Raw genomic sequence first — 16,160 nt, 5'->3', positions numbered from 1 at the left:
GCAACTGGTTCTTATGTAAAGCGCTCTGACAACTTCGGGTAAAGTTCGCGCTATATAAAATCGCATTAAATAAAAAAATAAAAAAAAAATGGCATGTCATCCAAATATTTTAGTAACAGGACAGCATATTGCGCATGCCCACTCAAAAGTGGAATCTGTCTCCCGCCAGTCCTTCCTCTTTTAATTTATATTTTTCGTTATTCTGCATCAATATTTCCAAAAAGGTTCAGTAAATAAACGTACACATTTAGAGCCTCTGTGAATTAGTTTATTAGTAAATGTCTTCACTCCGACCCTTTGAAGCATGGCACCTGCCTTTGCCAGTCCTTTATTTTGTGATAGTATTCTAGTTCTTGGTTGGAACTTTTATCCTGAAGATAAGCATCACGTCGCAGAAGAGACGCGACTGTCACTGTGCGTATTCATGTTTTAAAGCTTTCCCTAACGAAGTAAACATAAAACTTGAAGAAGATACAGTAAAGAGTTTGATCAGTGTGTAGTGGTACCCAATTTTAGTTGAGCATGATACGAACTAATGACTGGTTAGATTTAGCAGTTTTTGGCCACATAAAGTTTAACTGGTAAAGACGAAAATAGTTTACAACCCGTTAATCAATTTAAAGTAGGTGAGCTTGTTCTGTTGCAGTGTGGACGCTCGTTTGCTTACAGAACGAGTCATACATCGTTTCGAATGCGCTTGTGATTGCGATAGTGCGGTGGCCATGTTGGAGTGCCCCATATCTCGTAAACTCAAAGCGTGAGCCCGAGCCTTGGGAAGTAGAAATGATACGGAGAACGTGTCAGTCTGTAAACTATGCTTGAACGCTCTCTCTCGCTTTCTTTCTCTTTTACCCTCCCCCAAACTCACTAGATAGTTTTCAGGAAGGCGTGTCCTGCATTACTCCGCAGCGCGTTGACGTATATGCGCAGGAAGCTGCGGTGGGAAGGCCGGGACCGCCATGTTGGATTGCCTTCACTCCCTGCGGCCGAATTGACCTGGGTGTAGAGAGAATCCGTTGTGTTGAACCGGCTCGGAGAGATCATGTCCGAGACCTACGGTAAGAGGATCTGCCTGGTCCCTGTGCGAAATGAAATCCAGGACAGGAGTGTAGAGCTTTAGCCCCTATTTCTATCTGACAGCGTCACTGTCCATATTGGTTTTGCTCTGTTGTTTACAGTGATGCTATCATGCCCCACCTGCTAAGCCCACCTTATTAGCTGACAGCCTCGCCTACTATATGTGCTGTGTTGGACATTTATAAAACATCTGTTTCGATGCAGCGCATTTCTAAACGTGTTACTGTTGCCCCGCTGCCATGGCTTTGCAAATATAATACAAGTACTTCTTCTCTGTGCTTTAGAGGTCCTTTCTGACAACACTACTGCAGGCAATGTGCATGGCATGTATTTCTAAGGGAACAGCTGTTCCAGAATGCACATCTGGGCTGGACAACTGCTCCGCTGTCTTTGAGGCTGCTTTTATAGCTACACGACTGTTATGTCCCTGGTGAGATAATCCTTCTCTTTGAGATTAACCTTTTCTACGTTTCCCACTCAGGAAATACAGATTACAGTGCATGAAATAAAGACTTGATGGATGTGGTTGTTGGTTTCCGTAAAACAGTAAGACAACATTCGGTGTATAATAAGGTTGTGCAGTTATCTCTGGTTTTCTAGACACAGTTTGATTAGATTACTAATTAGGCTCTCATAATTTGAATGGCAAGAGTCCAGAGAGAAGCTGCTGATTGACATGGGGATTCACGTTTATTTTCCAAAACAGTTGTCTTCCAGAGTACCAAGTTTTAGTGTGTGTACATTTTTATTTTATTTTTTAAAGTTTTTTTTAACGCTAGCTTGACCCGTAGGTATCAGAGCGCTTTACATACACACTGTAAAAAACAGAAGGAAATTGCATTACATAGTAGGCAGGCAGTAAGGAATCAAACAAGAGATAATAAAAATACAGCATGAAAAATACGTAAACAGTGCATCGGAGGGGGAGAGATCAATACAAAAAATGGTGGTTGTCACAGTACGGTCACCAACTAAAGATTAAAGAGCTATGAATAACAAGACGAGATGTAGATAATGCAACTAGACATTGTAATAAGGGAAGTTTTTCAGATGATAATATAACAGAAATCTAAGAGTTGTCATAATGTACTTTGTAGTAAAGGATACAATTAGTAATACACCACTAACACTGTGTAGGTTCCAGAGTAGCATGCTACTCGTGGGGAAAAACAATTCAACCCCTCATCAGGAGTAGCAAACGATGTGCGAAATCAAACCTTTTTTCCTTTCTCTATCCCTCCTCAATCCTTCTCAATCCAAATAATGTGACTGACATATCCACCACTCAAATTACTTTCATATTTTCACTATACTAATTCACCACTAATCCTTTATGGGTGCAGAAGAAGCGCTTCGATACCCCATCAAGGGTAGCAAGCGCTATAAATTCAAACCTTTTTCCCTCCACTATCCTTCTCAATCCAAATAACTGACTAACATATCCACCACTCAATTTACTTTCATATTTCCACTATACTAATTCACCACTAATCCTTTATGGGTTTTGGAGTAGCGTGCTACTCGTCAAAAAAGCACTTCAACTCCTCGTCAGAGGTAGTAAGCACTATATAAATTAAATTACAATACAGTACCGTAGAAGTGTCTGACGTTAGTTTGCCTTTCTAGAATCACTCCTGTTTCCCCCTCCCACCACAAATGATTTAATTTTAAACTTGGTTACTTTGGTGAGCAGTGGAGAACAGAGACACTGTTAAGCAAAAAAGTGAAAAGGATACGGGAAAGACTTAAAGTTGAAGAAGCATGGGGGGAAAAGCACAGAGAAAGAATTGGCTATACAAAAGGGTGAAAAGAAAGATGCCATCTAAAGACCCTCCAGATAAAATTAAAGTTATGAATGTGAGCGCTGCAGACGATGCAGTCAACGTAGAACATTATACAGATATACTGGCAGGTAGAGCTGAGAAATTGTGCTTATTAACACCCATTTGCACCCCTTTTTTTTAGATCTCGCCTACGCAGCGCGCATGTGCTGCATAGGAGACCTTTACCTGTCATACAGCTCTTTTTCCAAGCACATACTTGTGCTTGTGGCGGCATACAGCTTGCGGTGGTGCACAGCGGCGCGCCACAAGCACAAGTGTGTGCTTGGAAAAAGAGCAGACAGTGTGCGCACATACGCACGCGCTCTGCCAATGCTTGTTTAGGCTGAGCTTACAGCAGGGATGTGGAATTACTATAGCCCGACGCCCAGGACATATTGTTTGGGGTCAAGGGCAACAAGTTTTACAGTCTATTTCTTCCTTGGGACAAGAAGGTCAAGCCCCCTGCAGCACAAACCCTTTGGCTGCCAGTTTGCAGTACCACATTAAAGGTCAGGGAAGGGCACTGCCTGCAGTTAAGTTATTTGTGTGCATATGTTAATGATGTTCAAATTTGTATTCATGGTTCATTAACTTAAAGCCTTTATTAGGGTGAACGCTCTAAGTAAATTCTGACTGCACTACTGACAGTGGTTCCAGTATAAAAATGTATACACACGGTTTCAGAGTTTAGCAATATGAGGCTATGCATAATGCTCCCAGAAAGCTCTATGATTAGATGCAAATATTTTCAGAAGCTTGAAAGCAAGATTAATGATTCTTAGCTTTCAATATAAAATGTTCCTAAATGAAAATAGGGAAAAAACATTTTGCTAAACTACTCTAAAATTTCAGGTTCCATTTCTTTGCAGCATCATTTAGTAAAATGTGTTGATGCATGCTAGGATTTCCCAACGATATTCATATTGGAATATTAGAGTATCCAGTATCAATAAGACTATGGAAAACATAAAATCAAACAAGCATTGGCAAAGCCAGTAGGTCTGAAATTGCTGATCAATGTTTTAGCAGTACGTGACTTGTTTTGGCATGGTTTTTGTAAAACCTTATTGATGCGAGAGCTGCCGGGCCCTCATCATTATAACAAACATTGTCAAAAGCAAAACATTTTCTGGTCTCAAAAAGCACACACTGCCAAATTAGTTATTGGCACTGAACAAAACTATGTTGTGTGCCGATATACTCCTTGTGAAAGAGCAGAATGCTGTTACTCAGAGAGAGAGAGAGAGAAAAGAAGAAGAAGAAGAAGAAGAATATATATGAACCCAAAAGGTCATGGGTACAGCCAGACAAAATTAGGGGCCCAATTATTAAAGAAAGTCTCAAAAGTGCACCCTTGCTATTTGTTTGCATTAAGTTTAGCTATATGGTTTACATGAATCTACAGAAGTAGGACAAGAAATTTACTCCTAGAAAATATTTGTGAACTGCATTTTACCATGAGCAATATGTGCATGTGTAGATTTGCTCATTCGAACATCTGAGAGTTTGCAAATTCATTTTCTCTCCAACCACATTTTTTCTAACTCTGGAAGAAGGTTTGCATCTGCCATGATCAGGAGTACATTTCTCAGTATGGGAAAAGATTAGAGAAGAGTTGTTGAAAACCCTTTAACATGCAGGCTAGTAGGTTTGCACAGACTCAAAAGGGCATTCCGACCCTGAATCTATTGCTTAGCATTACCTTCAGTCCCAGTATGTAGATCTGCCGAAACATGGCAACGTAAAGGGATTGCTAGTATTCCAACACTACCATGGTATGAGCCGTGGCATAATCAGAGAGGCTATTTAAGAGCTCTTATATAATGAGATTGCTGCCATAATTTGTCGCCGCACTACATGGCACCAAAGGGACAAGTGGATTTTGTTACAGGACAAGTAGATTTATGATGCAACCTGCCCCATGGACAAGTAGATATTTTAATAAATTCCACACCCCTGTTCCAGGCAGCCATTATTTACCATTTTCTGGCAACTTTATCACTCTTCGCTGACTTATAATTCGACAGCACGTGCAGGGCCATCACTTCCAGAATCACTTACTTGTTTGTGTGTGACACATGACCGAAGTATAGATTGATTTACGTTGATTAGTGTCCGTCCGTTTTGATTGAAGCACTATTTCTTCTTTTTAAAAAGTGCGAATATGACTGGAATGTATGAGGGCGCTTTACATGAACACCAGACACACTACACATGTTCACATTGTGCGCTTGGATTGAAGTACTTTTTTTAGGACTTGCCATTGTCAAAGTAGCAAAGATTAGCTGTAGCATTTTTTGGCTGTTATACACAGTGTGAAATCGAGCACTTTCCATGAGCACCAGATACGTTGCACAAGGAGACATTCAAATTTAAGCAAAGGAAGATTAAGGGGTATTGCCCAGAATCACAGAAGATTGAGCAGATGCCGAGACTCAAACATACTTTTCCACTTCCCAAGCTTTAAGCTCTGGCCATAACACCACATCCTTTCCCCATTCACTTTTACAACCATGTACATAATAAAAGTGCAGGGCTCTCGAAGTAACAAGGTGACATCCACTTCTTAACAAAAGCAATTGGTGCCTCAGACCTATGAAGCATGTTGTGTGGAAAGGAAGGAGCATGTACTGTATGCATGAGGGGTTCTTATGCATTTCATATTTGTTATAATGGGAGGTTTGGTCTAATATGCCCACATTGCCTTTCAAATATGGTTCAACAATTTTAGTATGAGGAAGCTAGATGGAGTAGTACACACATCTCCTCTTCCCTTCATGTACCTTTGCGTTTGTACTAGCAAATGTTGAAATAGACGCTTTGCAATAAACTCCATGACAGCAGTATTGCAGTATTTCATTAAAAGTACCAGGAAACTTGGAACATACAGAAATAGCCTTGCATCAAAGGGTGGAGAACGTCCTTGTCTGAACAGTCAATCTAGTATTCTATCAGTTCACCCATACGTCCATCCACACCATCCACTGACCCATCATACCAACCCACTCAAATCCATCCACTACTCATCTATTCATCATCCAACCTCTCTCCACATTCATCTATTTTCCAACCCAATTCAAACAACCAACTCATCAATTCACCTCACGTTAGTCATCCATCCATTCACCCATAGATTCTTACATTCCTTAACCCACCCACTTGAAAACCACCCCAGATCCATTTATTGCTGTGCACTCCCTGCATAGATCTATTCCTCCATCCCAGGTTACTCCAACCAACCCATTTATATATCCATCTACCCAAACCCTACCAAGCAAACTCATCTATTCACCACCCTGTTTGTCCATTCGCCTCAGGCCCCCACCCACCCCTCTTTGACTTTATCTATCCATTCATCCATCTGTTCATCCCCAGACACTAACCTACCCTCATCAAATCCATCGAGGCAGCCCATCCCGTCTCTGGTACGATGACTTCAGCAGTCTCCCAGGCCCTAGCTTGTCCATCCTGGTGTGCTCCGTCTGTTCGCGAGCCCCGTCTCTATCACACACATGCACCCTTTGCCATATCTAATGCAACTGAGATTGCTCCCAGGATTGAAATATTTGCTCTTAAAGGGAGATTTTCCATTCCCCCCACCCCAGCTCCACCCTGCTCGTGACTTAACAGGAACAATTAACAGAACAAACTGCTATGAGCCCCAAAGCTTCATAATTCAGATTGTTCTATTGTAAGACCAGGCGAGAGACAGTGCCTTGAAGCTCAATTTAATTTGTTTTTTTATAAACCGAGAAGAGGAACAGAATCATGAAAAGCACAGACTTGTCCCATGGCGAATGGGACATGGAGGGTGGTGGAGGGGCAAGGTTATGGGGTACATTTCACATGGTTGGGAAGCTGTTACACAAAGGATACCCTGTGTTTTAATATACTATACAAGAGCACATGGTGCATAAAGAGGGTATTTCTCTAAACTGTCCTGTATTAAAATGTGTAAAGGCATAACATTCATTATTGTCATTTATTTAAAACAACGCAAACACCGCTGTTTTGGCTTCGCACGGCCTTAGACTTATTCACAGTGTATTAATGCCCCCTAATGTGGGTATGGCTGAGAAGTGCTGCTGTTGCCCAGCGGTGCGTCCTGGTAGTAAATAGACCAGGCACTGGGTCCTGAGTGACCCAGGAATCCCAGGGCAGTGGTTGTTTGCTTGCTAGTAACCAAACATTTGACTATCCAGCAGCACAAGTCGTGCAGTTTTCTTTGGCACCGCAAGTGACATCACATGATGAATCTGGTACGAAGCATGACAATTTGTGGCAATTATGAATGATCTGATCAGTAACACTTAGAAGTAGCGTGCTACTCGTCGCCAACTGCTTCAGCACCTCGTTAGCGTTAGGAAGCGCTACATAAATAACCAATCTATCATATACCATACAACAGGGGGCAACAATTTTATTGTAAAATGTCTATATCCCTGCATATCCTTGACATGGTCAGGCATGTGATTGCTTTGGTTGTTGTGCAAGGTAGGTAGAGTGTGGGTTTATAGGGAGGTCTATGTGGAAAACGTTGGTGAGATGTGCGATAAGTTCAGAGGATGCGCAAAACACATGGCAAATTTGTGGCTTCGCTTAAGCATGGAGTAAAGCAGAGAAATATAAGCGAAATAGTCAGCTTGTTTGTACATTAGACAGTTGGCTCAGAGCAGAGCCACTGGATTATGCGATTTAGCAGTTGCAGCATTTTCTGCATAATTAAGGATTCCCTGCATTTGCCACATAATCCATCATCTAATGCATAATTTGCAGATTTGTAACAAAAAAGGAAAGGTTTTCGGCTCAAATTGACCAAAGTTAGTAAAACCGCAGCAATACGTGTTGCACAAAGTGGAAGGCCCTTTGCAGAGATTGGCTGACCTCCTTTCAGTTCCTTATTGCTATAATTGGGTGTAAAATTGTCACCAACGCTGGGGAATCTTTGCCCAGACAGTTGTATTTTATGTTACAAGCATTTGCAAATCCAATTGGACTCGCCTATGCAGGATTGGCTTTTTCAATGTTGTTTTTTACTTGTTTTACAACAGTGCGGCTGCTGTGCAGCATGAATGTGGAGGGAAACTACCTTTACAACCCAGGCATTAACATGCAGTGCCTTTATCACACATCTTTACCATGCATGTGCCTTTATCACACACATGCCTTTACCATACATGCCTTGGTAAAGACTATAGTCTTACAACCCATGGCGAATAGTAAAAAACACAAGAAAGTTGCTATAATGCGGTTAGCGCTGGCATTGTCATGGTGTTTTTTTTTAACTTTGTTTATTTAAGTTTTTGGCATTAAAAACATTAACAAAGCCAAAGGGTAGAGCTATTCGGCTTTGTCTATCTTATTTTGCCATGTTATGCATTCTGCCAGTGTTGACTGCGTTTTTAGTGTTTTTTCTTTTTCCTTCACTTTCAGCCATGCTGCACAGCAGCCTGCTGCTGTACAACATGGTTAAACAAGCATTGGCATAGCCAATAGGTCTCAACTTTGAGACCCTATAAGTGTTTAGCCATGCAACACTTGATGTTGTTGCACCAAGGATACCGTGCTGCATAACTAAACACTTATAAGGCCCCAAAGGCGAGGTCTATTGGCTATGCCAATGCTTTTTCTATGATAAAGTAAAACCTGGGCCTTTAATTACAAATACTGAGCCTTCTGGAGCGAATGCAAAGTCTGATGCCGAGAAGGTGGACCTAAGATAAACGGGCATTTTAACCAGCTATCGTGAATTCGTTCTATTACCTGATTTTAGTGCCACAACCCCCTTAAACTGGTCCAGGCTCCTGACCCTTCTATACCCAATCCTGGAATTGAGGGTAGTAACATTTCAGGGCATAAAGAGAGTAACCCTAGTGAGTCAATCAGGAACTTACGATGCTAGGATCTGCCGAACTACTCATCAGGAGTTTGTAACATCTAGCATAAGTAGGCTTGTCCTGAATCATCAACATGACTTTCATCTTATGGGGATAGATGTCATTCCATCAACCAACGTTCAAAGAGAATACCTTGCAGGTACATAATCCTTCATTGAAGGAGGCTCCTACGCTACCTTCACAATGGGACTCTGGTCTATTAAAAAAATCGTGGCCCAAATAATCACCAGAGCCCAAGCAAAGCTAAGTTCTTAAATTTACACATTACAGAAAATGATTATGCATGGTTAATAAAACTACTGACTACAGGAAAAGTTGATGACCAGGAAGAAAGCCAGGACTGGTCCTTACTCGCCTTAGCTCTGGCAAGTTAGAGCAGGAATAACATTGATCATCTGTCTGATGAATTTAACTGGAACCACATAACTTCTGATAGTACAAAGGACGTATTCCAAGAGACTGGTGGTAGGACAACAATGTCGAAAGAGGATTATTTGGACATTTTGTCATGGAACGTGGAAGGTTTTGGCTAGTAGAGAGGAGGACAGGTATTGTCTAGAATTCAGAAACAAATATGCAGTATGTTGTTTCCAGAAAACCTCGTCTTTGTCAGAAAAACCTGTAAGTGGGTTTTTGGGGTACATGGAACCAGCTAAGCGGTTGGATAGTGGTCAACCAGTTTGGGGTCTCACAACGTCTGAGTTAAACTCGCTGGACCCTGCCAGCGCCTACAGATCTACTGATGGATGGATGGATCGATTGATTGAAATCGTGAGGTAGAAATTCCCTTAACCGTAATGTACTGCATGTAAGGCTAATAATGCCTGCTAAAGAAGTTTTTGTCGATTATTGTAAATGTGTATATATTCCCTCTGGTTGGTCACCCGATGTCCTGGCGATTTTGGGGGGATTGTGTTGAATATGTAGTAAGCATAAGTGACAGAGAGCCAAGTTGGGTACCCATGTGGTACTGATTTGTGGGGATTTTAACACTCAACCGACTGATGAAATTCTTAACGAAGCAGCACTGGCTGATGATTATTGGCTAGGTGTTCCATATCCGGATATTCAACTAGGAAAAGTATCCAAGAAAGGGGAGCACTTTTTAAATTTTCAGTTGAGTTTTCTGATTGGATGCACCCTCTCCGACAGTCCGTCAATATGACCTATAATAATGGTAAAAGAGTTTCTCTGATTATATTTTAGTTAATATAGAATGGAGAAATGTGGATGATATGACAGTTGTGAAGTGGGTGGAGAGCGACCAGGATCCCCTCTGAATGAGAACAAAGATCACAATTAATTGGAATGTGGGTAAGAGTATGAGCAAGAACATAGACTGGAGTATGGGCCTGAGATTCTCCCCCATAATAATAGAAAGTGCATACAATAGAGGGAAATATCTTAAGGAAATCCCCCCCCCCCTATATATAATGCTATTATCGGCTAGTTTTCTTAAAGCCTGAGATTATGCCAGTTTTGGTGTAGTGTATACGTATGATTTAATGGTCCACAAATTGAAACTGCTGTGGTCGAAACCAGAACTAGCAGCGAATGGAATTTCGAGTGCCCACAACTGCCTCAGCTATTATGATAGCGAATGCTATACCATGAAACTTAAAGTCTCGCAGGCTCTTAAGTTAAATCATAATGATGAGCCAGTGAAGGGCTTTTGCAAGTCTATAAGATAGAATATAAATATTTGTTAAGCAAGCAGCACAGAATGCTCAGTTGGCTGAACTGAAGGAATCAGCATTTGTAAAGAATACCAAGGGATTTTGGAACTTTGTTTCAAGGGTAGAGAGGGGAAAGACAAATAAGCTAGAATGCCATATAGGCCCAATGGAGTGCATTTACCACTTTAGTGAACTTTATAGGTGTGACAACTCCAATTTAAGTAACTTATAGTCTATATTGTGTAGAAACAGTACTCAAGTTATCCCTTCACAGGTATCTTAGTACCAGAAGTGGAAAGGGTGTTGGCCAGTATGAAAGAATGTAAAGCCCCAGGTACGGATATGCTACCTACAGATCTCTTCTAAGGAGATCATCACCGGTGAGTTATGGTACTTACCAAGGTAATTTAATGGCTCCATAGCCAGTAATAATATTCCCCATTCATGGCCATCAGCAGTTCTTGTACCTAGTTATAAAAAGAAAATCGTAACTGCCCTTCCAACTATTCCCCCATTTCCTTTCTTGATGGTGCAGGTAAAATTCTTGGCTCAGTTGAGTGGATAAAGAAAACATTTTAACTGAGCTTGCTTCAGGCCTAGGTTGGGAACAGTTGACAAAATTGTATAGCTATAAATGATAAGCCATAAATACATTGAAATAAAAAGAGCTTCATTGTACCTAACATTTATTAACCTGAAGTCAGTGTTCAATCTTGTTGATCAGACAAGGCTATGGAAAAAGTTGGCTATGCAGGGAGTAGAGGGTACTAATTTACATATAATAATGGGCCTACATACAGACAACACAACTAAGGTTGGGTGCGGACCAGCTGGGGAATGTAGCAACACATTTCTGATAGAAAAAAGCGTTCAACAGGGATGTGTTAGCACCTCTACTCTTTAATCTATTTCTAAATGATATAGCCGACCTCCTATTGAAGAATTCTTTTGATGTCTCTGATAGCTGGCTACAAAGTTCCAATCCTCCTTTTTGCAGATGATGCGGTTCTGTTGGCCCAAACGGAGAACTCATTGCATAGGTTGGTGAACGTTTTTACTGATTATTGTAATAAGAAGGCTCTTACCATCAACAGCAGTAATACTAATGTCATGGTATTAAGATCATCCCATGGTCTAAAGAGGAAGAACAATTGCATTGAGCATGTGAAGTTCTGATTATTTGGGATGTGGTTATGGAGAAACTTAGCTGGAAGGCCCAAATACTGGCGACCAGAACAACCGTACTACTGTACTCTTGGGCGGTATTAACATTTAGGCAAAAGCAGGTGCACGTGTCATCAGTACCATATTTTAGGTATATAGATTCATATTGGTAGCAGCTGCAATCAATGGGGCTGAGCTCTGGGGTTATGGTAATTTAGATTCTTTGTAAGTGGTAGAAAATAACTTTGAGGGCCTGTTAAAGTTGGGACCATGTTCCCTCTTGTTAGCACTTTATATGGAACTTGAGGTAACTAATCACGGACCTGACAGCAATAAAACTGCTGCTGTACTAAATCAGGTTGGTAAGGAGCCATTCAGCCACCATATTTCTGTGGTCCTTGGAGGATGTTTCTAGATGGGGTGGTCCGAGTCAAGGAAATTTGTTAATGCATATGAGAAGTTTGTTAATAGAAATTCAATTGGGGGGCATGTGGGTGATCCGAGTAAGGATGGGCATGACACCTTTGACGTTGTGAAGGATCGCTATTACAAACTTGAGTGGGAATTCAAATTCGCCATGTTAAAACCAGGTAGTATATTGAGAGACTACTTTGTGAGTGGAGTAGATCCCATTTGGAAGTCCTATCTGGACCAAATTAGGGGAGAGGAGTTGACCTAACGACTAGGGTAGTCGACCTCGAATCTTGGGAACTGGGTTCGAGTCTCGGCAACGAAGCTGAACATCCTGTGATTCTGGGCAAATCACGTAATCTCCCCGTGCCTAACAAAAATTAATGTGTCCTCATGTAATGCAACTGGTGCTATGTAAAGCCCCCTGATACCCGATACCTTCAAGTCAAGTTAGCACTATATAAAACTCCGTAATAAAATTAATTTAGATTGGGCATTTTTCCTACCAGTGATTACCTTGTCACCGTGTTGACTTCAGAGAGGAAGCAAATATTGTGATTATATGCATGGGGGAAAGATGACATTTTACACTTTTCTTTTCTCACAAAATCTATTATTTCTCGTAAAAGATGGTTGCTGCCCCTGTTTAGGTACTATGATGCTGGCTCTGTTAACACTGCCTAACTTTTTGTTTTACGACGGATGAGAAAATAATGTTTAAGTCTGTAGCTTCATATCCGTGGGCAGCCTGTCTACGCATAAGAGAGGTTTTTTTTTCTTGGAAAAGATGGTTGCTGCCCCTGTTTAGGTACTATGATGCTGGCTCTGTTAACACTGCCTAACTTTTTGTTTTACGACGGATGAGAAAATAATGTTTAAGTCTGTAGCTTCATATCCGTGGGCAGCCTGTCTACGCATAAGAGAGGTTTTTTTAACTAGTCTCACAATAATGCATAGCATTTTTTGAAGTAGTGAGATGTATTTGAGACGTTTGGCTTATAGAATTTATACCTGATGGGTAGTGATTTATATATACCATATTACTATCTGTACTTCAATATCTTGATATACATAGGATTTGTGTATTGCAACGAATTATTATAAGGCCGTTAAAATTCCAGTCTATTGTCATCGTCACTATGATTCGACCTGCACTTTTTTTGACATATGCACTTTACGGTATTAGTATCTGCACTTTGATGTTTTGTTGTACCTACGATTTGTGTACTGTAGTTAACGATTGCAAGGCTGTTAAAAATTGAAGACTATTATTAAGATCTGATCTGTTTGAGGTTCGGTATATGGACTTTACAGGTTTTTTTTATTGATAACTTATATGTGCTGTAATTTGGGTAAAAGGGTGCATTCTGCTAGAAGGAATGTGCAATCTCAAGTTGGATGAGGAAAGTTTAATAGAAGAGTGCGATAATGCCAGATCATGTATATAGAGGTAGTGAGTTGTTATTCTTAGGTCTCGCTGAGCCAGCGTATGCGCTGCTGTGCGAGACATTTAGTATAGGGGTTTTCGAAGTGCTGTCACAGGCTTTTGGTTGCCTAGCGCTTGCGTTCACGCGCGCAGCCGCCATCTGCCTTCCATTCAGCGTGATCACTTTCCCTTTTTTGCGCTGCTGCGCGCACGCATGGTTTTTTTTTTTTTTTTTTACATTACTACAAGCGTAGCACAGCAAATGCTTGGTACATTAGTTGCCTCTTTAAGGAGCCATGTGCTTTTCTTTACTTTTGCACAGCCTGGTACTCCACTCATGCACATGCTATGCCCTGGTGAGCACAGCTCATTATGCTTTATCAGCAAAACATATAGCACTCATGTACGCCCGCTTCGGTTATGGCAGCCGCTTCTTGTTTTATTTCCAGCGTTCCTTGCTCGCTTTCACTTTAATAACGGCTGCCCCCATCTAGCAGTCACGGGACACTGGCTTCGGCAATGGCAGCCGCTTCCTGTTACGTATCTCCCTAATTCCTTATATAACTCCCCGGCTAGAGATCCCAGCCCCCCTCAGATTCTGGGTCACTGCGCCTCCTGCAGTAATGTCTCCATCCGATCCTGTGCGCGCGCGTGGAAATCTGAGCAGCGCACAGCGCGCTGACAGGCAACCCAGGGCGCATGCGTTACTTCAATATAGCGCCACACTGTTAACCGCTGTCACCAATGTGCCCAAGCAGTGCAAATGCATGGCACAGCCATTAAAGGGGGCCTTATTGCTGGATTCGTAAAGCCGAAAAGTTAACAGATGCACATATTAGTCAAGCCTGCAATCCAAGAGTATGACGTCTATACTCACTCGTTTTTCACTTTGCAAAACTCCCTAACGCGCTGTGCGCCATCTCCCTCCATCTATCTTCATTGTCCCACCTCTGTGCCTTTAATATTTTTTTCTTATGCCACTATCTCCCCCATAGATCTCTGTGACAGGACTCTTGCATCTCTTTTACTTCTCCATTTACGAGGCAGCTCCCCACCCCTTTTGAGTCATCGTTAACTCGTGCAGTCCTTAATGCCTTGGCTCCAAGCTCCTTTCTCCTTGGCTACGTTGCCACCTTCCCACGTGACCATGCTCTCGCGAATGTAGTTTTTGTTTAGGATTGATGCTGGTGTGCACTCGAGTGTATGTTAGTAAACAAACAGAAATCGGACGCTGCTGAATGATCGGCATGCGCCAGCCCCTGCCCAAGGTCTGAAATGCCAGTTGTAGAACCAGATTGTTGGCTTCTTCAAGCCACCTTATTTCACTTATTGTTGTTTTATTTTACGCCTCAACCCCCAATCTATTAAACACTTATGCGGTCCCGAATGCGAGATCTATTGGTTATGCCAATGCTTGTTAAACATTGTTAATGAGAAGGGTATACTCTTCTTCAGAATTTAACTTTTAGCTAAAAATTATACTAAATGGTATTGATAAATCTAATTTGAATGTGTAAACTTTTATGTGTCTTTATTAAACATAGCTCCATGCTGAAACAATAAAGAAGATTGTTTGATTGGTTACTGCTGACTAAATTAAGGACTTTTCCATTGTAACTGTGCTACTGCTATCCCGTAAAGGGATTTTCCCTCTTGTTAAAATACTACTCCTTCTCTTGTTCAGGTACTTGCCCTTCTGGAGCACTAGTTCTGCAGTCAAGAAAGGTACCCAACCCAGAACGTCCTTACCCACACACATTCCGACGACTCTCATTAAACCATTCAAAGTTTGTTCTGTCTTTCCCCTAATCCATCAAAGTGATAAACATTACCATATAGTTCGCGATCAGTGGAACTAAATGCTGTAAGGGGATTTACTAATTGAAGTACAGCTGTCTGTGCTTTGGGTATTTTCTTCTGACAGCATGGCAGGTGTTCCTGTGAAGGATATATTTTAATAAATGCATTGCTAAAGCCCGAATGCTTACTCCTTTGTTTTTGTCCTGCTACATCACACAGCTTTGGAGCACATTCAGCTATTGTGGGATATAACAAATTGCGTACTTTTTAAATGCAACAATAAGTAAAATTTAATGTGGGTCTTTCTGGCAGTCTTTCTGTTTTTTAAAGTGGGTTTTAGTCATATACCCTCATAAGGAATAGATATCTGACCAGCTCCTCAGTGTGTTTGGACTTTGTTTGATGTTGAGTTGGAGGTTCCCTATTTTCGGCAACTATATAGGCTTAGATTAAGAGGAGAAGACCACTCAAATGCAGTGCCTAGATTTTAAATTCGGGAAGCTGTGTTTAAAAAACAAACAAAAAAAAAGAAACTAGTGTGTGTGACTTGTCAATGCTCAAATATTTTGGGGATTTATCCTGTGTGCCAGCCCTGCCTCTTACATAACAGTATTCAGTCTTTAATGTATTCATTCTTTTGCACCTTTAATGAGTTAACTCCATCTAGTCAACTTCTGACATAATTAGTGCTACAGCAGGTGAAGTTCTCCGAATATCTCCTTTACTGCGGCAACTCTCCTGTAGATTCTACTTCATTCTCTGGCCTACTGTCAGCCCCACTGCTGCTACCCATCTGCACAAGATTTCTGTATTGACAAGGTTGTTGCTTCCTCTCTAGGAGATATAACCCCTTAATAGTGCTGCACATTCGTTCTGCTGGTTTATT

General features: G+C 41.3%; 1 protein-coding gene across 1 annotated transcript in view; it reads left to right on the top strand.

Annotated features, from left to right (window-relative positions):
* The first annotated feature begins 875 nt into the window (after nucleotides 1–875).
* RAB4B (RAB4B, member RAS oncogene family) overlaps nucleotides 876–16,160 on the top strand; it is a 222,034-nt gene continuing 206,749 nt past the window's right edge. The window contains exon 1 of the mRNA XM_078660396.1: nucleotides 876–1,058. Within this exon, the coding sequence (XP_078516522.1) occupies nucleotides 1,043–1,058 (16 nt within the window). The 5' untranslated portion in view covers nucleotides 876–1,042. The remainder of the gene's footprint in view (nucleotides 1,059–16,160) is intronic.

Source organism: Lissotriton helveticus, chromosome 9 (assembly GCF_964261635.1).
Source record: "Lissotriton helveticus chromosome 9, aLisHel1.1, whole genome shotgun sequence".
Lineage (NCBI taxonomy): Eukaryota > Metazoa > Chordata > Amphibia > Caudata > Salamandridae > Lissotriton > Lissotriton helveticus.
Note: the sequence above shows the minus strand (reverse complement) of the source record. Positions and strands in the feature narration are given on the sequence as shown.